This window comes from Scomber japonicus, chromosome 3, assembly GCF_027409825.1.
Source record: "Scomber japonicus isolate fScoJap1 chromosome 3, fScoJap1.pri, whole genome shotgun sequence".
Taxonomy (NCBI): domain Eukaryota; kingdom Metazoa; phylum Chordata; class Actinopteri; order Scombriformes; family Scombridae; genus Scomber; species Scomber japonicus.
The window spans coordinates 25,359,543-25,386,114 of record NC_070580.1 but is presented as its reverse complement, the minus strand read 5'-3'; the positions used below and the strand labels follow the sequence as shown (position 1 = coordinate 25,386,114).

Sequence of the window (26,572 nt, the reverse complement as noted above, 5' to 3'; positions counted from 1 at the left end):
GACTTGAATATAAATTAACTTCAGCCCTGGAAAACATTATACATTATAAATGAATAAATTTCCATCCACTTAAGGACAAATCCATTTCACAAAGAGCGTCCTCATTATTTCATACCTGGATTCAAAGGTACCTCTTGAATATTTCATCATGAGTTACTGAATGATTCACAGCATTAAGTAGACAAAAAGGATCAAAAAAATTGTGCTTTTAAGAGGAACCTCACAATTTAGCAATAAAGCAGGTTTATTGAGGAAGTGATTGCTCTCTATCATTAATTAATTCTAAGAAGTCTTTGTGCTCCCATATAATGCTGGTTTGTAATGGAAATTGCTTTAATATCAAAGTGATATTTGTTCTGCTCTGCTCATTAAATCCAACAGACCTTTGGAGCCAAGCTGGACACCAATGACCCCAGATCAAATACTTAAGAAACTAAGAGCCATGTTGAAAGCAGCACAACATTAAAGCAGTTGTGTTTTAAATATTGCAGGATTGTGATAAGAATATGTTCTCAGTCAAGAAATAATATAACATTGATAAACAATGTGCTAAATACACATCCCTGCAGACCAGATGATAAATATTTTGGATTTAGAATACAGACCTATTGCTTTTTGTGTGAAGCTTTTTAACCAAGTAGTTCCCTGATGGCTATACGTCCAAAGCAAGCACACTGGATGTGTTAATTGAGTTCTTATTTCATACCCACTTACATCCATTTCATTGTATCCTCCTAATGTTAAATCAGTCACAGAACAGCAGAAAGATATTTTGAAGTAATTCTATTTCTTTATTTCATACTTCATGTCAAGATATCTTTTTTTTATTTGAAGGTATGCCTCATAACAAAAGGATGTGTTTTAAGAACAAAGGGAAAATTGTGGCTCACAAAATAAAGGCATTCTCTCATAATATTCTTTACAAAGTCATTTTACAAAGAACAAAAACAAGAACAACGTCTCAGTTGAAACAGCAGAGTACGATAAAGTTCCTCACTAAACCTTTTGACTTGGAAACTAAAGGTGACAAAAGAAAAAGAACAGATGATCTGTACATACAAATACAGTTTAGCTCCTGAGATTCTTCATGGGACAGTTGCTGTTTTAAACACGCACCACTGCAACGTAGACACCAGCAAGCCATTTCCCCTTTAAGTAAGTAATATGGATTTTAGTTTAATGTCTTAATTCCCCTTCTGTTGAAAATGCAGTCATTTAGTGCGACACACTGCTCTTCTGATACAAACATTGCAATGGTGGAGGTTTTTTGGAGCAACATCTGACCCTGCCATACACAACTGGTGAACAAGTACCAAAATGAAACTGCAACCAGAATGAAGTCGTTACTGATTCTTCCTGCGCTCATTTGATCCAATCACCATCATCTTTCTCTCTGCTCTTTGAAGATGTCTGATGATCAGAAATAAAAAATAGTGACCAGAGTTCCTTGTTAAGCTCATTATAAAAGTAGATATGATTAGTGTATAAGTATCTCTTGTTCACAAAGACAGTTACAGGCAATGACAATAACTCTCTCTTTATTGAATGAAAACTTTGGTGATGCAGAAACGGCTTGAGATACCTGAACACTTCATTGTAATATTGCTTTGACAAAAGTAATCCTATGTTTTACAATATTCACTGACGGCACAAGCGTTTGAAACACGCATTCACACATATGACAACCTGACAAGCAAATATTTATGTGTACAGGATAGCTGCAGAGGCGACTCTTATGTGGTCTACTGTCGGATTTTTCTTACAGAACAAAGACAGATGCTTTATGGCTGGTACTATTACACTGTTTACATATACCACTGCCACCTCCCTCATCTTAAATCTATACACAACAAAGTGAGAAAATAAGTTCGAGGGGGGAGGTGTGTTTATACCTCAGGCTTTTCTAATATGCCTTCCTTTCATAACTTCCTCCTCGCAGCCGGAGATAAACCAAGATCAATTGTCAGTTTTTTTTCCTCCCCTTGCAGATCCAAGATTTCGGGTTTTGGACGAAGACAAACGCGTTTCCATCTGTTAGGGAGATCTGTTCATCCAATGGATGCATTCGAGACGAGTCCTTCTGTTCTTTGCCAAAGCCAAAGTCCCAGTTGACATATCACTCAAACAGTCATCCATAATCTGTCCTTTTTTATCTGCCAAAGAGTATGATGAAAAATCTGTTATCCTAACTTAACCCACAAATAGCTCCCTCTTGCTGCTGATTCATCCCCGTTAAGGGAGAGGATAGCTGACACATTAACCACTGATGACCTTCACCTCCTAGTGTCCGTTGGTCTCAGGGGCTGAGGCGGGGGTGGAAGGGGTGGAGGAGCGAGAAGCAACCAAAGCTTTTTCTCCACCAGGACTGGAGACTGATGGCACACTGTCAGGGGCCTTGACCCCAGCCAGGCCAACAGGAGACACCCCGGCTGCTGCTGCTGCTGCTGCTGTGGCCATGGCAGCTACTCTGGTTGCAGTGATGGCAGAAACTGGTTTGGGTTGAGCCTGAAGCCCTGGGCTGCAGATGAGGTGATGCCTCTCCCAGTCTTTATGCTGGCAGAAAGAGCCACAGTAGCGAGCGGCGTTGCAGCCGCTGCATGTCTCACTAGCTTTGCGGCCACAATTCCAGCAACACTGAGAACAAAAGGAGGGAAACTGTAAGTCACCGTAATATAAAGGGGAAAAAAGGTATGTCTCCACTGAACACAACCCTTAAATATGAGCGTTACTTAAGTATATTTTCAGCAATCTACACGTCTGCTCACCTCACTGGAGTCCTCCTGTTCATTGATGACCATGATGGCATCCTCTTGGGCCTTCCTCTTTGCATCAGCCAGAGTCTTTTCCATCTTAGCCCTCTCAGAAGCAATCATTTCAAAAGCTTTCTGCTCAGCCTCTGCCACTGCTTTCTGTACCTCATCCATGGCCTGACGCTTTACCTCATTTACCGCCTCTTCTTTACATTGGGAGAGACAAATGTTGTGAGTTTAGCTAAGTTAGCTTAAAACAGTAGATCAGTGCATTATAATTCAGCAAACAGCTATGTGTTCTATCTTTAACCATTCATGTAATTTTCTTCTGTTTACTTGCTTAAATAAAATACATTACATTGGTGTCTAACAAAACGTAGGCTATTTTTCACACAAAAAAAATAAATTCGCGTTTTCTTACCAGCTTTTCTCCAGATCTCATCTGTAACGTATGCTGAGCCTGGCCGTGGGGCAAAGTCGCGCTGGGACTCTGCAGGAAAGCAGAAACAGAAGGTATTAGCACCTGCCAGAGCTTACATAGATATTAAGATGATTAATTGTTGAAATAATCATTGACTTTAATGAATGACAAATCAATCAAGGTAACAGGTGCTTACAGCGAAAGGCCAAATAGACAGTCAGTTATATTATCTTTGTCATCTAGTCTTTTATTTTGTAGTCGATGCAAACAAGTCGACATATCTAGGCCACACAAACAGCGTAATTGTTGTTTATCAGAGTCTTGGACGGATCTGAAAACTGACAGCTTTAGAAAGGAATGTGTTTGGCTTGGAGGGAAAATGCGGACCAACAAGCTGTGTCAACATTCTGTCTGTTCTCTCAAATCTCTCTCACTCCCTGCATCTCAATTCATTTCTGTGTCGCTACCGGGCTTTGCCTCCCCAACCAGCTGGCTCATCTCTTCTTTCTCTAACTCATACATCCTCTTTCTCACAACCACTTTCTCTTTTTTCCTTCATTTACATCCTCTTCTCCTCTCTTTAACCAGGCTGCATACACCGCCATTTCCACCCCCACTACCTCCTCAGCCCAGGCAGCCAGGCAGGCCCAGATGGTGCTCTGGCAAGTCAGCCAGCTCTGGGTCTCTGAGCCGGTAGGACGGCAGGACGGCCCTTCTGTGGCCGATATGGCCGAGTCCAGTCCTGGCACCTGTCTGTGACTATGGACCAGCAGGGGGACGGCAAGGCTGGCAAGGCCGAGAGAACACTGCCAGTACATAGCAGACTGAGGGTCTAACTGCGGAAGGACTCACTAATGTAATATAGGTGTAATTCTATTAATGACCACTAGACGGTGTAATGAGTATGAAAGAGAAGTAAGGCTTTCTTGTTCAGAGCTTTGAGTTTCATGACCACAGTGTTACTAATACACTTTCAGGAACTGAGACTGTCTGTATTTAATTTAAATCACAAACACAAATCTATTCACTTATATGCTTCTATGGTAGATGTTTGGTTTGTACAACTCAAAATCTGAATGATTAAATAACACTATTGAGAAAAAATTAAAATATATTTTTATTAAATATTTGGTGAATTGAGCCTTTAAGTTGAACAACAAAATGATTTCCACTGGTTTGGCTTCATCCCCAATGGATGAAGCAATCTTCCATTATGTAAAACAATTGGCGCCAATCACAGCACTGCCAACTTAATTGTTGGTTTTTGTGGCATACCGACATCATTACATTGAAAATAGCTGTACTCACCCGACTCTGCAGAGTGGGGGCTGTGCGTCTTGGAGAAGGGAGCGGAGCCTGAGCCTCCTTTGCGAGGGTCCTCCTGCTCACTTGAGCGTCGTCTCCAGTAGTTGAGCTCCTCGCGATCTGATTCCTGGCATCGTCTGAGCACACTCACTGACCTCCTTGTCTTTTCCACCATGTCAACAATGGAGTTCAACACCTGACATGGGAAACACAAAATATATTGACTGGATTTGCATTTAACTGTTTATGCAAAGTGTATGAAAATCTTAACACTAGCCGTTAAATAGATAATTTGAGGGAGCTGCACTCCCTCAAACCCTGGCGTTATAGCTTTTAGAAACAGTTATAACTTCTTTACTCTTCAAGTGTTCTTTAGTAGGAACCAGGAACCTTTTTTTATTACACCTCCATGATAAATAGAAAAAATCATCTACAAATTCTGAATTGCGTGTATGTGAATGCCTTGTACAACATTCAGATGTACACAAATGTGTCATTCCTTTCGGGCTGTGAAACACTGTTTTGCTAAGGACCCCAGTAAAACAAATTACATTTTACATTCTTTCGGTATCTCAAGCCATTAGCAGTAGCAGTGCCTGTCTACAGACTTACGTGGTCCAGATGCCGCCATTCATCAGCCCATTCTCTGTCTGTCAGTCTGTGGTCCACTGGCTCCTCGCGGTATCCCCCGTTAGTGCCTGATTAAAACACATATGAGACAGACCACAGGCCACTGTGATTAACATTCTTCTTAATGTAAGGGAACCCACAAGTGACAGTCAGTGAGTGAAAGGTGTGTGTCTATATCTGTATCTGTGGCAAATGGGCTTCACTAAGATTTGCTCACATTGCTTAAAAAGGTTTTTATAAAGATCATTAATTGGGAACACATTTAAAGTACACAATCACCCTGTGTGTACGCTTTGCTCACATAGCAAGAGAGATATTACCAAAAGGCAAAGCTCATACTCACATCCCAAAAAAGTGACAGTTGTGAGGTAAATGGGGGAGGAAAAAATAAGAGACAAAAGATGTGAGATGGACTGGGGAACAGTGAGCAAGAAAGGTGAAGTGAAAGAGAAAAAAAGAGGCCTGGGATGCAAACCAGACTTCCAGCACCCAGAGCCTGAACACATCTGGAGGTCAGCTGTCAACCACACACACGCACGCACACACACACACACCCCAAACGTTTCCCTTTGCACCTCCCCTCCTGGAGCTTACAGCATTCCAGTAGGGAGACACTCAGGCTGAGTGGAGTGGCTCCACTTCTAAACACAACCAGCCGCTCTGACACTCACTGCCGACCATTACAATCATGAAAACACATTCAAGCACACACACACTAACTGTTAAATATCTGATTCCAATTCAGTTATTACACAACACTATAACTTAAGCAATACATAATTGCACATTTACCGGTAATAATAGTTTGCACACGCAATCTTGTGCTGATGCAAGGCCCAAAATGTCTTGATACGTGTCCATTTACTCTGACACCACATGAAGGCACACACACACACACAAACACACACACACACACACACACACACATACATACACACACTAACAACAAAGACAAACCGCAATCTCTTCAAATTTGAGAAACAAACAGCCAACAAGAAGCCACATGCACAGTAGGCCTACTGAAGAGAATAATTATTCTCTCATACACACACACACACACACACACACACATGCACACACTCGCCTCCCCCCCAACCTCTTCTCTACTCCTGGTTCTCATCAGTGTTCATCAGTTCAAAGCCATGAGTGTGTGGATGTGTGTGTGTATGTGTGTGTGTGTGTGTGAGTTAAGTGGCGGCAGGTGGGCGGGAGGCTGTCAGACAAGGGACTAAGGCCTCATAAACACAGCACCTCTACCATGAACCTATCAAGGTGTGTTCCTGTGTGTGTGTGTAAGTGTGTGTCTGTGAGCTACTGCTGTTTCCACTGTGTGCTGACAAGCCCTAAATGGAGGGTAGATATACACCAGGGTAGATACAACCCTCCCTGCCTCGACAGTATGGCTCTGTTTATACACACGTGGGCTACTAAGATATATTGGGCAGTTGCTCATATGGCCATGGCTACACAGACACACAGACCACCCGCTATTATGTTAATTTCTAAATGTATTTCAGCATTCATGCCACTGTGAGGAACCAGTTTAGGCAAAGGTTTTACGTATTTACCTAACCCTCAAAGTGGTCTGTCAGACTAGTTCACCACAAATAACATTCCTACAAAATGAGTAGAAAATTTGAGTAACCTTTATACCCGATATCATCAAAGTCAGTAGTCAAAACCTTTAAAATTGATTGAAAAAGAATTTCAATTACCAGGGAGTCTGGGCCTGTCTTTGAGCTCGCGGATCTCCAGCATACGTTGGCTGTGCTCACGGTGCAGAATGTGCGGCGTTGCGATGTCATCCAGGGCGTAGTGCTGCAAGGGTGGAGGGGTCGGGTGAAGCTGGGTGCTCAGAGGCAGCGGGTGGGCGGGGCTGTGTCGTGGAGCAGGGCTGATGGTACAAATCCGTTTTGCAGCGGGCTCCATGGCTACAGATGGACGTTCATGGAAACCATTCTCTTTACCCCTAAAGAATAGATGGCAGTTGGTAGTTTCAGACATGAGTGTCAGGGTGGCGGCTCTGAATATTTATGTTCTGTATATTTCCACTAACATACAGTATAGATTATCCTTTTAACTAACCTGCTGGGGCTGTGTCTCTTGGTACCAGTTTCATTAGGCTCCATCAGCAGCTCAGAGGAGTCTGGAGAGGAGGCCAGGGTGGTGCTTAACAGGAGGTGCTCATGCTGGGACAGGTACTGGGCTGGGGTCTGTTTGGCTGCCCGTGCACAGTGGAGCAGCTCTCTCTGCAGCAGAGGAAGGTTTGCCTAGAAAGAAAGAAAGACACTTGTGAAAGCAGCCCTGAGAAATTGAAAATTAAAGTTTCCCTATTTCTTTCAGCCATCTGTGGCAGAGGGCCGAAGCTTCAATCAGTCTTATGCCACACACATATTCAGTCACATCCCTCCTGTTGCTTGTCTGAGGATTCTTCCTTTTTTCCCCCCTTGGTTTTAAGGACCTTTTCCCTATTCAAGGTTCTATATAATATTGTAAAATTGACTTAACATATAAGTCATGTCTAACATATTCATCCAGAGACAGATTAAGACATACAGAAAGAGAGAAACACCAGAGAAACATGTAATTAAAGAACAAGAGAGGAGATCTGGAACAAACAGAGCAGAACTGTGCTAGACAGACCACCACCAGACTGTAACAGAGCTAAGAGACACAGAGCAGATCTGCCTCCTGGGGAAGACGTCTGGCTGGGAGTAAAGGGGTTTTTTAAGGGGGGCGTTGACTCCTTGAGGTCTGGCTGTTCGGCTCAGTCTGGGTCTGGGTGTTGTTCTGTGGCTGCTTCCATGGTGGCTGTGGCTTCCCTCATTTAAATGAAAATGACTGAGTTTTCTAAGCTGCTGCTGAAATTGGTAACCAACTCCTTGCTCATGACATGAGCGCCCAGCACAAGAAGTTGGCCGCAGCAAGGACAGGCACAGTAACACAGAGGCTTACAAACTTAGAAACATTTTATAACAAATGATACACAAACTCCACTTCTCCCTCATTCCTTACTCTGTTTTTTTATATATTTATCTATGACTGTCTCAGTCCTATCTTTCCATCTCTCTTTTGTTCCCTGCATTTCCCTAATTAGGAACATACTCTGGTGTGTTTGCAATTACACCATTTCCTCACTCCCTCTTTGCCCTCCTCTTCAGCAACCAAGTAAATAACCATAGCGTTCTCATTTTGTGACTCTGACCTCCTTCTATCAAGCTGTTTTCAACCATCATCTAGCAGAATGTGTAGATCCAGATTTCCAATCTGATCTGATTTCTTCTTCTTTTCTTACAACATGGTACTTAAGCATATTTTTGTACCATATTTACAAAGATGCTAATACCTCTGCTTTATGGTTTACCCCCACAGGGGAGTAAACCCATCTACTATGCCCATCTAACATGCTCTTCTGCCTCCCTTCTTTCCCTGGGGCCCCAGCTAGCGGACACATGTGCTGTGTGTCAGTTGAGCAGAGGGCTCTCTGGGGTTCAGCGGGGCGGATGCTAGAATGGCGGCGCCTTGGCAGCTGAATGCTCTTTTAACGGGACAGCGGCTCCATATGGCGCACTGGAGCCCATAAAAAAGGGAAGGGAACACTTTATAGGCATGTTTCACACTTCCGAATTCCCACTTTTCCTTCTCTCTTCTCCTCACCCACTTCTCTCTTACTTTTCCACGTACCTCACCCCCTGACTTTGTCCCATCTGTTTATTTCTCTCCCTCTTTCTCTTCTTTTAAGAAAGACTACTCTCAAGAAGTTGGAATTAGGTTATGAGAACCCCACCCCCTCGTAATAAGGAGTGAAACAGAGGTTTCTTGTCTCGGCATTCTCAGAAAGACAGATGGAGGGGCTCCAAAGGTGAGTAAGAGGTAAGTGTGGAAAAAGAACAGATTTTGACTGCTTGGAGTTACAGCAATACAACTGACTGAAGATTTATGAGCTACTTTACAGAGGGGAGCTCCTAAAAAGTATACTCTTGCAGACTCCCCTGGTTACAAAGGGGCTCAAGAGGCTGTTTAACACATACATAGACACACACACACCTACACACACACACATGCACACTCATCTGTTGCTTGTCAAGTCAACAGAGAAATTGTGATGGTTACTTTGAAGTGTTGAGAAGCAGTTTACTCAACACAGAGGCCTATTTATAGCGCACTGCATGTAATTAATCTATTACCTTTCCATTATTGCTTCAATGAATCACAAGCTGTAATGTGACTACTCATAGATCATCCACACATCCGGAATTAGGGTTATGTTGGTGTCAATGCCCTTCTGTTTAACACTTGTTCTTCTATAGTTAATAATGCATCTTGGTTGGTAACTACAGCCGAGATACATGTGAGGATGATGAGAAGGTAAAGCTTTAAGTGGGGCTGGATGATTCTGATGGGTCACAAGCTAACCATAGTAATGTATGGTTATAAATTGAACTGAAAGACCATGAAAATACCGTGCAATGAAAAAGGAAGTAGTCTAAGGGAATAATGCAAAACAAATACAGGAGGGCGGGGAGGATGATGAAGACATGTTTACCTTGAGAAAAGGAATAACAAAGGGCCGTAAGGGAAAGTTGGTAGCCTCCTGAAGCCGCGAGTGAAACTCTTCAATGGTAACCGTTGAATTCTAGGAGACAGGGAGAGTCAAGTTCAAGAAAGACATTAAAAAATCAATTAGCAGTGCTAATAAAAGTCATGAAGAAAAGTGTAAATGTCTGATTTTTAATACTATTGTATTAAACACAATAGTGAAAGACTTACCACAAGGGCCAGGACTAGGCTTCTGACGCTGTCTCCAATCTCAGGAGAGATGTCGTTGCCAAACTGCTGCAGCGTGGTCAGGAAACGTTTCAGCTTGCTCAGCTGGCGTGCCCCACAGGTGGCTGGCAGCTGTTGGTTGGCCAGCGATGAGGAAGAGGAAGAGGATGGACCGTTGCTGTATCGCTGCGGTGGAGACGGCACTGCATTCAAGGTTGGTGGGGAATGATGATTCCCATTGGTCACTGGGGAGCAAAGATGAGACAAAAAGCAGAGAAATTAAGATGATCCCTACTTAGAAGGGACAGATGTTTTTAACAGACTTATGACTTAGTCACTTATGTGATTAACACCAACATATGCTAATGTGTTTCCAACTCAATACAATTCCTGAATTCAGTGAATGATGTATTATATTAAAAGTCTCATTTCCAAACAGACTGTAGCCTATGAAAGGTAGAGAAACAACAAAAGAGGTAATGCCAGAAGCTTATAGGAGGAAAGGAGAAAGAATTTAAGAATGACCCTTACATGCTGTGGTGGAAAAGGAGGCCGGACGAGGGCCGCTGGGGTTGACAGAAGGCAGGGGTGGCATAGTGGAGCTGGCGCTGCTGCTGGGGGCTGATCTGGAATGAGTCTTAGCATCCACAGGAGAACCGGGCATGGCAGGGCTCTTCTTCTCTCTACTGTCTGCAGAGGGGAGAGAGGTCAGGTGAGGGTCAAAAACCAGAATGCTTTTGTTGTTGTCGTCCTATAAGCGCAGCAGCTAATCAAAATCTAAACCAGGTTTCAACTACACAAATCTTCCTGAATATGTTTACTTAAAATCTGTGTTTAACCCATAAATCTGAGCAAATGTTTTAATACTGATTTGCTCATTTTCTTTTTCATTATTTCACACAATTTGTTAAAGACAACAATTGTTTTCAAAATTTTAATTTAAAAAAAGGCATCTCTAACTTCCCCTGATGAATTCAATGGTGTAAACCAATGCAGAAGCTTTGGGTTTATAGATTCAAACGAACAAAAATGCCCACCCCCCCAACCCACTTTACTTCATGCAACACATACTGCCTGGGCATCAACCCCCACCCCATCAAAGAGCCAGATGTCTAAAGTTTAGCCCCTCTCTCCCAACCATTCATATCAATAACAGAAGAAATGCTGAAGAAGGCTATTGTGTGAGAGAAGAATGCCCCCTCATTGAGCTCCCCAGCAAATAGGGGGGTAACGAAAGAGAAGAGAGAGAGAAAGGGCCAGGGCTATTTCACGCTTTACTAACAAGATCGCCAAAGCTTTTGAATGTTAAACGCAACTTTTCAATATGCTATTGCCGCTGAATGAGACCACCAGATAAGAGGTATGGAGAAAGTGCAATGGGGGTGTGGCGGTGGGGAGATGTGGGATCAGAAGCCGCTTTTGTCTCCTGGAGATCCATGAAGGCTGGGCCTGTCTCCATTTAGAGTGGATCAGACTTTTCTAACTGCTTTGAGAATGGACGATTAATAGACAAGCATGGTCTCACGGGTCATGGGTCAGCAAAGAGCAGCTTTTTAAATGTGGTTTCATGGTTTTAGGGCTTTGGCTTCAATAGCACCCTTTATATCTTTTTCACAGCTATGAACTCTGCTCAGCCTTGAGCCACAGGGTCCCAGTTTATAAAGGCTTAAGATAGAAGGTTTAAGACGTTAGTAGGTAATGCAGTAGAACTGAAAAGGATGGATTACCCCTATTGTATGAAGAAAAAGCATTCTGGGTTGTATGATGCACAAATAAATGCATTAAGAAATTTAGAAAACAATTAAAATCGCATGCACACATATATAAACTTAGCTGAACTCTCACAAATCTCTCAGCCTTGTTTGTCTTCCGCTGAATCTGACTATCTGCACACTTTTTCAATCTTCCCTATGAAACTCATCTGTCATGTCTGCAACTCATTATAGCGTTGACTGTTCTTCCTTCTGTTTTGCAGTCCTCCTCACTCTCTCTCCCTCTGCCTCTCTCTCCCCTCTCATTCTTTCTCAGCCCTGTGGCCTGCCTGCCATCGCTCCACCTGTTCACCAACACAGGGGGCAGGAAGGAGGGATCTATGCAGACATTTGGACTGTCATACCCACCACACACACGGTCTGCCAGTGCACGGCAGGAAGCAGCCTGCAGCACGCACACACACCGGTTCCAAAGCTCCGCACACTCCTTCCGTATGGCCAGGAAATTAGACTGACATCTCAATAACAGAATCAACGGGGCATATGGCCTTAGTGTCAACACTGTTACCATGTAAACAACTTTATACACAAGAGCTAGAATTTGGACATTCAGCTTGTGCTATGTTGCATGGTAATCTATTCACAAGTACTTGTTCTTGATTTGTTGACATGCTGACACATCATCAACAGATCTCCACTGGCAGTAAACAGTAGTTTCACGTCCAAATTGACTGTCATCAGGCCGGTTGTGTTTGACTGACAGGTCTACATGAGGCCATAGAACATAAACATGCACAACAAATACAAACATATGTCTGATTGTGTATCCCGTTTCTGTATGAACATAGCTGGATGACTGTCAGAGCAGCCAAAAGGAAACACACACAGTGTATGAAGTGGTCAAATGTTAACTCAGGTGAATATTGGCTTAGAGGAGGATGTAGGGTGTTTGTCTGTTCTAAATGCCACCTGTCATCTTTGCTCTAATGGAACAAAGGGGAGGTACAGAAAGCTCCTCGCTACACATCAACAGGATTACACACAAATGCCATGATGCATAGACAATACTTTGAAGCAAAGGGGATAACACTAGCATCAGCACAACAAAGGATACTGGCTATAAAACTGGCTAGCAGATTGTTATTAACACCAAAAATTCAAATTCCCTCTATTAAAAAATAATTATAAATTATCCTCATACCGTTCTGTGCTGCTTTTCTTCCTATTGTCTTCATTTATCTGTTCCCAAAACGATGATAAACTTATAAAGGTTTACAACCTTGTATGTGACTTGGGCTTGCTTATTTGCTTTCTACAACAGTTGTTATTGCAGAGATGGAAAGGTAACGTGCATCTGTGGTGATGGCTGTTGTTGCTAGCCAGGTGTTCCTTGTTTGTTCAGCTTCAGGTGACGCTCGTCTGCATTAAAACATTCAATCGGCTTTAATTGCCTCAGCCTCTGCAGGTGATGATTCAGAATGAGGCTTAGAGGGAGACAGAGAAAGAAAAAAAAGAGAAACAGGGCTATTCCCAGAGCCACTACTGTGACTGAAAGCAATCCATTAAATACTGAAATCGGAAACGACAAGGCAAATAAATTGGTGAGAACATTACTTTAGCTCCTTACGTAAAGTGAGGATGGATAACCTACTTTGAGTCAAATAAAGTAAAGTACAAATAAATTATACTTGATGCGATGTATAAATAAATGTGCTCAGTTAGGATTTATTAAGCTCATGGTTTAACTCTGAAGTTTAAACTCTCTGTGAAAGGTTGGCAGCTGTGAGTCATGAGGCATGTGTGTATGTGTGCGGGGTGATATGTGTACTCGTGCTGTGCTGTGCTATCTCTGTCCTGTCATTGTAGATGAGGTGAGCAAAGATGTAACACAGGCCACACTCATTTATCATTGAGCAGAAAGACAATTCACAGCATGTGCAATGCTACAACTATGTATAACACACACACAATAACGCCCACAGACACAAATGTAAATATACTTGTGTTTTCTTACCAAAAAATAGACAAGAAGATTGCATTTGATTAAAAAAAATAGTCCAGGCCTATCTTACCATACATAGGCAACTAGGAGAAGAGGGGGAAATGTTTCACAACAGCTCAACCGCTGACATGAATACGCAATGTATTTTGTGTATCTAATGTATTAAAAAAGTCAACAGCTGGGTACAGATAGTACGCAAAGTTATGTTCACATACAAATAAGCAAACCTTTGTTTCGTGCCCGGCTCCATAAAAAAATAATCATGAACATGACCTCACATTTATGGAAAACAGCACTGCTGCTGATACTGCTACAACTGTAACTACATCATTGATCAGATACCAAAGGACATGACAAAACATAGTGTATTGTATGTTTGATCCTTTTAACAAAAATGGTTGTCAAATTTAAGGCCAGTCCATTTCCATTTTAGTTATCACTTTCACAATAAACTGATGAGGTCCAATAGAAAATAAGATTAAAACCAAAAGATTGATGGACATTTAAATGTTTTCACATGAGAAACAATACCACCCATCACACTGATTATACCCCGTCACATTAAAGCCTGTGACTGGGTGGAAAAAATCATTCTGTCAAGTCATTCTGCTGAAATTATCTCTGTGCTCAAAGCTAGCACCACTCTTAGCATGCAGAAAAATGGGAATCATGTTTCATACAAATGCATTTTCACACACATCAGTGTGAAGAGGAGGGACATGAAACACATATAGATCTAGGTGTTTGAATCTTTGGGAATCTTGTGATTCAATTCTGATTCTTTGGTGTCCAACTCATGGTCCAACTTATGGTCCTATAAATGGCCAGAAGGGTGTGAGAAAAAAAATGACTATAGTTTACAGAATACAGTTAAAAACATGAAAATTGTACTTTTATCATTTTATTTTATTTTACTTTATGCAAATAAGAATAACTGAATAAGTGTCTTTAGCCATTTAAAACAATATTGACAGATTTATAGTGCCTTGATTTTCCCTATCAAAACAAAAATCAAGAGGAGGTGACATACTTGGATTTAAAAACATAACAGTGAATTGAAAAAGTGTAAAAAGAGTGGAATTGTCTCAAAGTTCAGGGCAAAACAGGGACAAGCTCACAGCCTCCTTATCATCCATGCAACTGATGGACACGTTTCTCTCCTCCTCCTCCTCCTCCTCCTCCTGTACCATATGGATCTAATCGGCCAAAAGCTGGCCAGCTGGGACCTCCAACAGTCACCTGTGAGGGAGGAAGGGGGAGGGAGGCTCCGGCAGAAGGGACTGCTAGAGCCTCCTCCACTAAGCCAAGGCAACCCCATCCTCCACACACAACTCTGCCTTCCCTCCAAGGAGAGGAGGAAGTGGAGGGGAGGGGAGGGGAGGCACGAGGCGGCTGAATGCAAGCGAGTGGACTTAAATGCCAAGGAGACAAAGGCTGCACCTGGTCCCCGTCCGTTCACGCACACCACCACAATACAGCACACATCTGTTCCTCTATCCTGCGCTCCCTCCTGACCTCCACACACAAACACACGCGCTGCAAAGACAAGAGTCCCTGCACCAACACTCACACAACCACATCCACTTATAAACACAGATAATCAACAGTGCATGGTCTCTTTCTGTGTCAGGTTGTTGTTATAAGCTCATAGATAGACAACAGGTTCAAGGACCTAAGTATTTTAGAGGCTTTTCAATGTGTGTACGGTGTCAAATTTCAGAAAATCAGGAGACACGCGTTCCCTCTCTGCTGATTTCAATTAGCTTAATTTATATTATTGCTCTCTTGGGGCTAACACCTCCTCAAACTGTTGATGAGCCTTGATACAGGCTTTTTACTTATTTTTATTTTACCACTTATGTGGTTACCAAATCCTTTTTACGATACAGTTTACAATATAACAACTATATGTTACAAACCATATTTTCATAAAAGCCATTTAAAAATCACTATCACTATTCTGTATTAAAGAGAAACAAGATATTTAAGGTCTAGTTTTCCCTCACTTTTCCACCAAGTTTGGAAAGGGACTTTTAACATATTCAAGACAATTATTTCTATCTCTTCTTACAGCTTAATTGACTTGATCACATTCCCTCCCTTTTATGTGTATTATCTCTGTAAGACCTTTGCAGATAGTGCTGAACAGTGTTGAACAGGTACAGACAGGAATAAGAAATTAGTCTGCAAATTAGAGGCGCCAGAGGTGGAGAAGGGGGGATGCAAGCAGGGAGAGAAGGATGGAGGATGGGAGGGAGGGAATAACAAGGATAGAAAATACTGTTTTCATTTGGTTTCATCAAGAAGACAAGCATGGTTGTCAGACTCTGCGCCAGGCTGTTTTTCTTGGCTCTCATTACCACCTTCCAGTCCCGTAGACTACATATTTGGACAAAACCCAATGTCAACACACTGCTCCTCACTCTGCTATGGAGGGCAGGGATGGGGAGGTGGCAAGGTTGACAGTAAGGAGTAAAGCGAGAGAAAGATGTGTACGTAGACAGGGAGAGGAAGGTGGGAGACAATTTCGGTGAAAGAGAAATGGGGCAAAAGAAAAATTGAGGTGATGAAGGGTAAAAAAATGTCAGAAAACATGCATTCGACTTCTATGCACACATAAGAAGAGGCAGTGAAATCAATTTGTCACATTTCCCTGAGATGGAATGATGGTGAAAGAAGCCCTCACATAACCTCATCACTCAGTGAGATAATTGCTAAAACACTGCTCTAATCCAGCATGCCACATCGTGAAAAAAAGGGACCCTGGGATGGAAATGTACTTAGTGGCAGAGGGAGAGAAAAAATGAAAGTAAGGGACGGCAAGGCAGACAGACGTCGCCCATAAAATGTAAGAATGAGCTGTAAAAGAGGCAGAGTGATGTGATGCTGGAAGCAGAGGAGGGAGTGAAGGTTTGGCAGAGGCTGGACAGCAAAACAGACAGCATCCACGTGTACATGAGGTCAGACCACAGGGGAAAGTGCTTGGAGAATATACTGGATGGGATTAGAAGTTAGTGACCTTACAAACACCCCAAAGCCATACAGTCAGAGATAATTCCTCTTAGAACATTTCCCTGTAGCTACACTGAGTATGGATTCATCCATTCAACAAGTATTGGAAGTTAAAGAGACACCAATAGACTTATGATGTTATTATTACAGCATCCAAGCCTGAAAGTTTTGTTCATTTTCTGCATAGACAATTTAGGTTACTGGCAGTTGGGCACTTGAAATTTTCCCAGTTGAATCATCAGCACAGACAGCAACTAGTAGATGTCTGTTTGTTTGATTAAAACATCACATGTACAAGCCTGTCAAATAAAAAATGTAAGGTGAATAGACCTCCAAGGAATATTTTGTTAAGCACTGGAGCGAGAGAGTGCACGTTGGAAGAAACCTTACAAAACTTTCAGCAGTTCAAATCAGTCCATCTTTGGATTTTGGGTCAATATATAGTCAGCATCTATGGTGCAGTGTTTTACTTCCAAAGAAGTGTTCCAATTTAATCCTGGGTAGTTGATGTAAAAAGAAACTTTGAAATAGGAATTTACATTGCTAAAACAATATTTCAGACACTGGCATCTCCTCCTACTTGCAACTCTATTACAATTATGATTACTAGATAGTCTGTACCCATGACTGGGAACTGTAGTAGTAAATTGATTTCTGTTGTGGGTTCAGTTGTCACTGGGTCAAATGAATGTGTTATTCAAAGTGACATAAAGTTAAACACACACAGACACACGCCTGTGTCACACACAGCTGTACCACAGAGGTTAGAGATAGAAGTGGATGTGTGTCATCATGCCTGTGTGTGGGTTTTGGCCTAATTTACCAGGTGTTGGGTTTGTCATTCAAGGACAGCTATCTCTCAAGTAACACACACCTGTGAAATGGCCTGCCCCAGGCATATGTACGCAGACTCACACAAATACCAGCTGTGACATAACAGGGACAATTCAAGTCTGTCAATCATGACCTCAAACCACGAAAGCAGACACATACACATACGGAGACTCTCTCACACTCGCTCCCCTTCTCCAAGGCCAGTAGATTATCTGCCTATCTGGTTACAGCCCTTCTCACCTCTCCGTAACAAATTGGTTAGCCTGCTTATCAATCATCATCAGGCTGGTGATTCTTTAAATCCAAGACCGCTATGAGAAAAACTATCAGCTAGAGCATTTATGGAAGCATAGCAGCATTAAAACAAAGTTGTACTGGCCCTGTTTTCTTTGTTCTCCCTCCACATTTCATCTCAGGATGGAAAAAAATGAACTTAGAACAGACTTATAGAGCTCCCCTGATACATAGTGAAGATGTATATCATAGTGTGTGCCTGGAGAATTTAGACTGGGTGGCTCCTATACATCATAAACCCAGACAATCAACTTAAACTGAAGTTGGCAAAATACTGAAACCTCAACTCCTTACTTAGGACACACACACACACACACACACACACATGCACACACACTGAACTTGTGAGTTATAGTTTGTAAAACAAAATGCGAGCTGTAGACATGAGAAAACAAAGTGAACATTAATATTTGCCTGTTTCAGACCAGGTGTCAGAGGCCTTAACAGCCAAATGGTCTTGGCTCGTGTCCAACGATGTTGCTATCACCACGGGCCAGGCAAGCTTTTTTTTTTTTACTCAGTCTGGAATAATGACTCAGGACCTTCATAGACTCCCATGACATTTTAATATACATTTTAGGCATTAATTGACATTTATCTGGAGTAACTTAAAGTGACAACGCAGAAAAGAGTTCAGAGTCTCAAGACAGTAGACCTGAATATTGATGGACGTACAGAAGTTGCAGGGGTCTCCCTTGCCTCCCTGGTCCTCCACTACCAAGTACCAATTTCATAGGCTTTCAAAAACAACCTTGTGAGGCACACTGAAATGCATTGAGCCCATAAGCAAAGCTCAAGAAAAACGACACACATTTCTACTTACTGTTTTGTAGTAAAACAAAGACATCTGTATATCCCTTCCTCAAGCATGCACTACACGGATGACTAATCTGTCGCCCTCATGTTTTTGGGATGCAGTGAATCAAAGCTGAGCTGTATGGTCCATAGAGTCCATAAACAGATCTGTGGGCAGACTTAGCCCAGCTGTATAAAAAGACCAGAGCTCAACAGTCGCTGAGAGAGACAGATAAGTAAAACAAAGAGGCCAGCTGTGCTCAAAAACAATGAGGCGAATGAGACAGAGATAGCTGTGGTGAGTGTGTGTTTGTGAATGTGTGGGCAGAGGCGTGTTTTGATGAGTGTTTGAGTGTTATCATTGTGTATGCATGCTGTATGGGTTTGAGTACACAGATGTTTAAGAATACATTGTATTGTTTTGTAGATGTCTTGAAGAAATATGCAAGGCTATTTGATGGTGAGGTGGGAGTAAGTTGTGACATGAAATGTTCTACTACCAATAAAGTATCAACGTGCGTGTCTATGTAAAGTTTTATCTTTTGTTGTTGAGGATGTACCCGTTTCTGTCCACGCTTTCTGAGAAGGGGACTGAAGGAAAAGGAACAGAAGACTAAAAGTAATGACTATGACAGACAGTTCATGGAGAGAGGCTGCACCACCCATTTCTTGTCCACCCACACACCTAACAACACAGGCACATGCAAAGTTTTGCTATTGCAAGTTCTCTTGAGTATCTACTCTTGCCTTTTGGGTTTTGCATTGGAAAGCAAAACAGTCTTTCCAGAAAAGTTACACAAATTTAAATGCATCCATCGGATTAAGTTTTTAGCGGGGGCTCACAAAAAATCACTGTCCCTTTCTTCTATTCGTTCCTCAGTGGTTAAGTATTGGAAATCGTGGCTTGGAGGCTCTATTACTTAATGTTTGTACTATTGACATTCAAATGACTCAGTGAATGAAATATTAGCTAGTACCGCTGAACACACTGAGAAATCAACATAGCTTTGCTGCTTCTAGATAATTGTTTTAATGATATGGTCTGCATACAGACTGCAATGTCTTGTTGATTTCATCAACCCCAAATATAAAACTGCATGGAGACATTTTGAGCCAACGAGGTCAGTAAAGCCAAAATGGCTGAGAGTCGAGGGAGAAAAGGCGGATGAAGAAAGTTGAGCATCTAGCAAGCAAAAGAGACAGATGCTTTTTTTCCTGAAGAGCTGCTGACACTAACCAGAGCTAAAAGCCTATTTTGGATATTGAAATTACAATCTTTATGTAGCACACACACACACGTCTTGAGTGAAACGGCCATGTTCATTTGTGTATTTTGGATGGGTAATAGGAAACTTTTTGCTTGTTGCTATTAGCTGCTGTGTTTCTGTGGGAATGTTCTGCACTTGTACCGGCCCCAAAAATGCCCAATAGAGCTATCAACTGAATCTGTTGAAATGTAAACCCACTTTACCACACAATCTTTGTATATGTCAATTTCATGTTGATGTTATTTATTATTTGTATGTTTAGGCAGCCAATCAATTTCAATTGAAAACCTGAAGTCAGTTCAGGAATTAGATTGAGGTCATTTTACAGCCTTTAAACATGTTGCTGATACTCTTCCCTCTCAGACTACATCAGCTCAGTAAATAAAGGTCTTGTCCTGGGTCAGTGAGCAGGTCTCTCAGGCCAGCATGGGGTCACTAGACCCCTGGAGGAGACCTCTGACTCATGCACTTAGCACAAGGAGGGGGACTCTCATACAATGTCAAAGGGGCTGCTATACGAGGCAGGGAATGAGCGCAGGTGGTTAGATGCTCATTGACACAGATACGCCTCTGCACACACACACACACACACACACGCACGCACACACACACACACACACACACAGCCATTTGCACAGTCAGGAGACGTTTCCCGTGATGAAACAATCTTTCGGAGAGCTACTTGAAGTGACTGAGCGGTTTCTGTTGAGTAAATGGCCTAACACGTTCATGTCCACACACACACACAAACACATGAGTGAGTGCACACATTCAGACACGCAACCACTCACTGAACCCCTGGGGCCAGATATCACAGTCCTCACCACTGGAACTAATAGAGCACTTCCTGCATCCAGTTCTTAAAGCAGCTGCTCCATTCGGTGTGTATGTGTCTGTGTTTGTGTGTGTGGAGAAAAGGGGGGTATTCTGTGGATGAATTCTTTGGATAGTGAGGAAGCTCCATGGTGGTCTGTTTCTCTATTTATTACTACACTTTTAGTAGAGAGACTCACAGCCTGGTCAAGAAGACAAAAGCTGCAAAAAGCTATAAGACAAGCAACATTGTACTTGAGTTGACAAAATGCACACTTTCTAATTTCTTACATGCACACACTCTCACTTCTTTAGATACAACCATAGACTTTTCATGTGATCAAAAACTTCAAAGACAATAACAGTAACTACACATCAGCAATGCATGAAGCCAAAATAATATTTCTGTTTAAAAAAAATGAAACATCATGTCATTGACCTCTGTACAAATACATATACAAACAAACACACACACACATACATACAGAACAGTGTCTGCTGTCAGGAGTGTGACAGTGTCCAGCAGACCAGACAGGGGTTTCTGCTTTGAGACTGTGCAGCAGACAGTTAGTCGCTCCTATCTCCCTGATGGACTGGCCTGGCCTAGCGTGACACTAGCCAGGTCTCTCTGCCTTTTCTCTGTCTGCTTCTCCTTCACACACCTCCCCCACCACTACCACCTCCCTCCACATTCACTACATGCACAAAAACATGAGCACACTTTCACCTGCAAGGTATTGTAAATATTGTAAATAGACAACAAAAAGTAGATCCATCATTGTAATTGGGGATGCTTACTTAAACATAATTTCCTTAGTACAACAATGTGACATTTATACTCCGTTGGGATCCATAGTCCCACTGATGTCAGTGTTGTGTAATATGTTGGAACAGCATGAAAGACACACACAGCAGTTTCCCTCCTCTCCCCATATGTCTGGGATATTGTACAACAGATGCACACGTCTTATTTACCTAGTTGCTTCTGCTCTGCTTGTCATGTGGAAAACTGATTACTATCTGAGTAAATGACAGCTGAGAAAGATAAATCCCTCTCATACATGAAGTCAATCCCATTGCTGGTTTATTTACCCGGATGAGGTAGTTGTGTTTGATGCATGCATATATCTTCACTATGAAAAAAAAACATGTATTTTCCCACATATTATGACCATTCCAGGCACTTGCCAAAAATGGAAGCAGGAAAAAATTGAAAATTAAACATACTGCAGAAGTACCTTGTATAGAAAATCTACAACTGCTACTCATTTTCTCACAAAATGCCAAACATAGAGAGCATTTGGGCTATTTGCTCAGAGAGATTGTTCCTCAAAACAAAACAAAAAACCATCTCAAACACATTCATGAAAACTATCAACAACATCTAAGCTTCAACGGTTTTTTAAAGCAATCAGAATTGTGTCCATATGGCAGCAAACATTTACTGTGTGCAGGTAATAGAAGCAGGCAGAAAAAATCATCCGTTTTTCCCTCCTACCTCAGTAGGGAAGGATGAAGAGATAAAGAGGAAAGGATCAGGCACCATCTGTACAGTACAGAGCAGCTCTGGGAATTAAGATGGAACACACACACAATGGATATATAAATGCAGTTTCCAAAAGTGGACATACACACTAACCGTAGTAGAGATGAATGCACACTTTGTGCTGAAAACACACCATGAAAGACAAACAATTCCAGAGTGAAATCCACTTTTCTCTCCTACCTCCACTCTAGTAGAGTCCACTCTTCAGTCCTTTGAGAAAGTCAGCTGCAGTTGCAGGGTTTTGCTCTCTTATCCGTTCCTTTTTGTCTCTTTCTGTGACTCCACGCCTTCATATGTCAGGCATGTGTTTGCATTCCCACATATGTGAGCTCCAGTGTGGCAAAGGCCAGAGCCAGAGACACAGATGGCAGCCAGATGGAGACAGATAACCGAGTAGACCAGCGCAATGCTGCAGTACACACACTCTCTCTCTCTCCTGAGTTTCGTTGCGTCTTTTCCGTTTATCTCTCTTTCGTGTGATACCTCCCCTCTACCACTCTCGCTCTCTGGTTCACTCAATCTGTGTCCGTTGTTGCAATTATCTCTGAATCTCTCTCTCTGTGCCTTTCTCTGACTGAATTTGTGTCCTCTCGTGTGCTCGCTCTCTCAAGCTCTGAGCTTCCTACCCTCTCAGTCTTTCTCTTTCGGCTCTAGCTCCTCCCCTATTTTCCCACACACTGTCCTCTCCTCTGTTTTCATGGCTCCGGCAACGTCACAGTCCCCCCAACCCCCACTCCCTACATGCAACCCCCCCCCCCCCCCATTCCCCCATGGATCCTGGCCAATCATCCACTACTGACTGGCTCTATTCAAACTGCATTCACCGGCAATGGACCCTGCAATTAACATAACTAATTGCTTTGGCACCTAAAGGCTAAACAAGAGGCCGTGCCAAGGGAGACAAAAGTGTGCGTGTGTGTGTGTGTGTGTGTGTGCATCTGCATGTGAGTGCATCACAGGGTGTGGATCCTTTGCAGTCCGACTCCCTTCCACCCTCCCCTCTATGCCTTCAAGAGAAGTGGGGATCTCCCTTTAAAATGTTTTTATATCAACTACCCCCCACCCCCCCACTTCAGGCTCTTTCATTGATGCCCTCTTTTGTCTCAGCTCCTTAATGCGGCTGGCTCAGTCCTGCCTCGCCAGCCAACCCATTGGGGGACACTTGAGGAGCATGAATGACTTATTCTTCTCTCCTCTTCTGCTCTCTTATCCCCTGCGCTCCATCTTCACTGAGTTAAACTTAAATCACTGTCTGTTTTACGCCCAGCCTCGCACACAAGTGTTGCTGTAGGGACAATGCAGGTTAAGATAATGGAGCTTGGCTGAGATTGGGCAGCCGGCGTGCTTTATTCACTCCTGCCTATTATTCCACCCGTTTACTTCTAGAAAGTATTGAGGACGGTGCTAAGTTCATTCTAAGCCTGGGGTGAATAAGACATTAATCTGTTTTTAATTAGACAAATGACAATTGAGAGAGCATGATCAACATGTGAGAATCCACAGGCATTTGGCTAAACAAACAGCAAATGCTGTAAGATAAACACAAACAGTTCATTAGAAAAAGGTGCAGCCCCTTCTCTTTGCGCTCATACTCACTCTAGGAGAGCACTGAATAACTTCAAGTGTAATCTGATCAAAACGGGTACGATATTTTTCCTGACCTTATAGAACGCAGGTGAAATTCACACTACTGTGATATCTAATTCTTTCTAAACACAATAACAAAAGGACTTTTGACGCATCATTATATCGCCATTGGTTGTCAAAAACTAGATTTGACTGAATAATCATTCATAATAACCTCTATCTCCCCTCCTTTCTCCGTTTAGGCCTGCTCTATTCAGAGTGCATCTGGTCAGCCAGCAGGCTCAGACGCAGGGCCAGGTGGCGGCAAGAGAGGGAGAGAGGGAGGGGGTAGACCAAAGATGCAGAAATGAGGAAGGCCTCACATCTGAAGCTGCATACTGTAATCCACAAAGCTATTGTACTATAGTTGGTGGTGACCTATAACTGACTGACAACTGATAGATGATGGCTTGTTGTATAAGTAGAACAAAACTCAGGTGTGATGAGTGGCGAGGGACAGATAAATAAGCATATTCATTAATGTCCTTTGTCATCTTCCATCATAAGTTGAAAAGGACAGCCCCTACATGCTAAATCATATATAATTTTTAAAACAAAACCAATCAGCTGTATGATCAATGACCTGAACTGCAACTGAAAATTATTGACAGTATGATTTAATGTACAGCATGTTTTAGTCTGAATAAGTTTATTGCTTAAATTGCAAAAATTATGGGCAGAAATGTTCATTAACGGTTAACAAACTCACATGTATTCAGTTTAGAATGTCTAAACACCCACATTTAAGGATCTGCAAGAAAATATTTGATTACCAAAAATTGTCACAAATGTATTTTCTGTTGAATAACTGATCCATGTTTATACTTGATTAATAATTTCAGTTCTAAATAACAATTAGTCACAGTAACTTGAATATTATCACAACCACCAAACATAATAAAGTACACTCAAACCGACCAAGATCACAAGACTGTCATCCAATGTATCAAATGGGAATTATATTTGTGCTTTTTAGAGCAGCTATACCCATGAAGATTATAAAGCAGAAAGAGTCTACACAAAATCAAATATTGGATTTGCAGGTTGCAGGCATGTAGCCACATTTCTTTCCCTGTATGTGATCATCAGTAATCTGCTAACGGCCACTCTTGACGCACTGAAGTATGTGTGAAGTATACTAGCCTTAAGTTTGTGCGCTGCTTCTTTCAAAATATACCCAAACAAGCAGAGGGATGAAGTGATCTGTACTGCCTTAAACCTATTACTTTTGTAATGGAAAGTCAACATGCTGCATGTGTGCATGCTGTATGGCTTCCTTTTACTGTAGCTGCACAAGCCTCACGCAGCTGTTTGCCATTGTGTGCATGTGTGTGAGATGAAGAGTGAGAGAGAGTGAGAGAGCGACAGAACAAGAGAGTATGCAGCATCTGTTTCTGTTCACACGCTCCCTCTTCCACTTTTAGAAAAAGTAAACAGCATTTTGTAGAATGGACAAAAAAAAATGGGGAGAGAAGAAGGAGGAGGAGGAGGAGCGGGAATAGGGGATTTGAAGTTTTGATGATTGGGTAAACCAGAAAGACTCGCCATCATGTGCATGTGTGCATTTAAACCACAGGATGTTTGAAAGTATATAGTGTATCCTTCAATTATCTAAGATTTAGTTTTGAATCGTATTTTTCATTAGACAATGTCTTATATTTTAAATTGACATGAGAAAACAAATATGTAATTAACAACAAACTCAGTCGATGCATGTGCTTCTAGTGAAAACTTTTTTCTAAGGAGTCATTATCATGACAATAGATGCCGATGCAGCCAGCCTGTAGCTACATGAATGATGCATACAGAAGTGGTGCATGTGGTGAGACTGAGAGACTGCATCTCTAAAAGATGACTGATGGCTACCCTCCATTTAACTAAAAGGCTTATTAACTCTGGATAGCTGGGTTTTCACACCTACAATAGTAATAGATTAAAACACAATCAAGGGGCTCTGCAGGAGCAGGCATGTTGCAACAGGGTGCAGGTAGAGGACAGAATACAAACCAGCTAGTTTAAAAGCTTAATAAATGCAAAGAGAGCCTTTGAAGTAGAATTGTACAACTCTAGAAAATTTTGTCCTATATCTTCCAGCTGTGAAGAGCATCAAACAGCATTGTTTCAAGTAACATGATGAATGACGGTACAACAACTGATTTCAGAACCACAGTAAAAGTGGTGCCACAAACAACTTTTTGCAGCATTATGTTATGTTTTGAGCTCTCCACATATTGTCTCCTAGAAATTAAGTTTATACTTTATTATGTTGACAGCAAATGTTTTACTAGAAATGTAATGTAGTTGCACAAATGTTGACGCTGAGTGAAATGTTCCGAGACATCTTAGTTAGTTTTTTCTTGTCAAAGTACTACCACAGTCATATTTAACTTTTTATGGTCATGTTTGGCACTGGCAGCACTGGGTTAAGATCAAATCAGAAAAAAGGTAATAATAATGTAATTACTTTAGCAAAATGTTCAAGAACAGGTTCATTAATATTTACATGAAACCAAGAACTAACTTTGCCTGTGAAAATAATACAGGCATTGATTACGTTTGCCAACACAATGTAACTGGGAAAACAATTTAGTTGTATATAAATGTAATTTATTGAAGACAGAGTTGGCCCTCTGCAATTGGTCCCCTCTCTTCTACTGTAATGGAGTGACTAGTGAATCTCCGGTTTTTCCAGATACAGGATTTATGTGTTATCACAGCTTCCATAGCAAATTGGGTTTTTATTTATATGATCCTGATTTTCTGCTTGATAAGTTTAGCAACAGACTTCTATTGTGTG

General features: G+C 41.9%; 1 protein-coding gene across 1 annotated transcript; it reads right to left on the bottom strand.

Annotated features, from left to right (window-relative positions):
- Positions 1 to 2,280: 2,280 nt before the first annotated feature.
- cbfa2t2 (CBFA2/RUNX1 partner transcriptional co-repressor 2) lies at positions 2,281 to 22,631 on the bottom strand. Its single transcript, XM_053315752.1, has 12 exons — positions 22,330 to 22,631; positions 10,405 to 10,563; positions 9,877 to 10,118; positions 9,653 to 9,742; positions 7,192 to 7,376; positions 6,822 to 7,075; positions 5,089 to 5,174; positions 4,471 to 4,672; positions 3,172 to 3,240; positions 2,766 to 2,956; positions 2,485 to 2,634; positions 2,281 to 2,394 (listed from the first exon to the last, which is right to left on the bottom strand). Exons 2-12 carry the CDS (start codon positions 10,535 to 10,537, stop codon positions 2,281 to 2,283), a joined length of 1,716 nt encoding a protein of 571 aa, XP_053171727.1. The 5' UTR covers positions 10,538 to 10,563; positions 22,330 to 22,631.
- Positions 22,632 to 26,572: the final 3,941 nt, after the last annotated feature.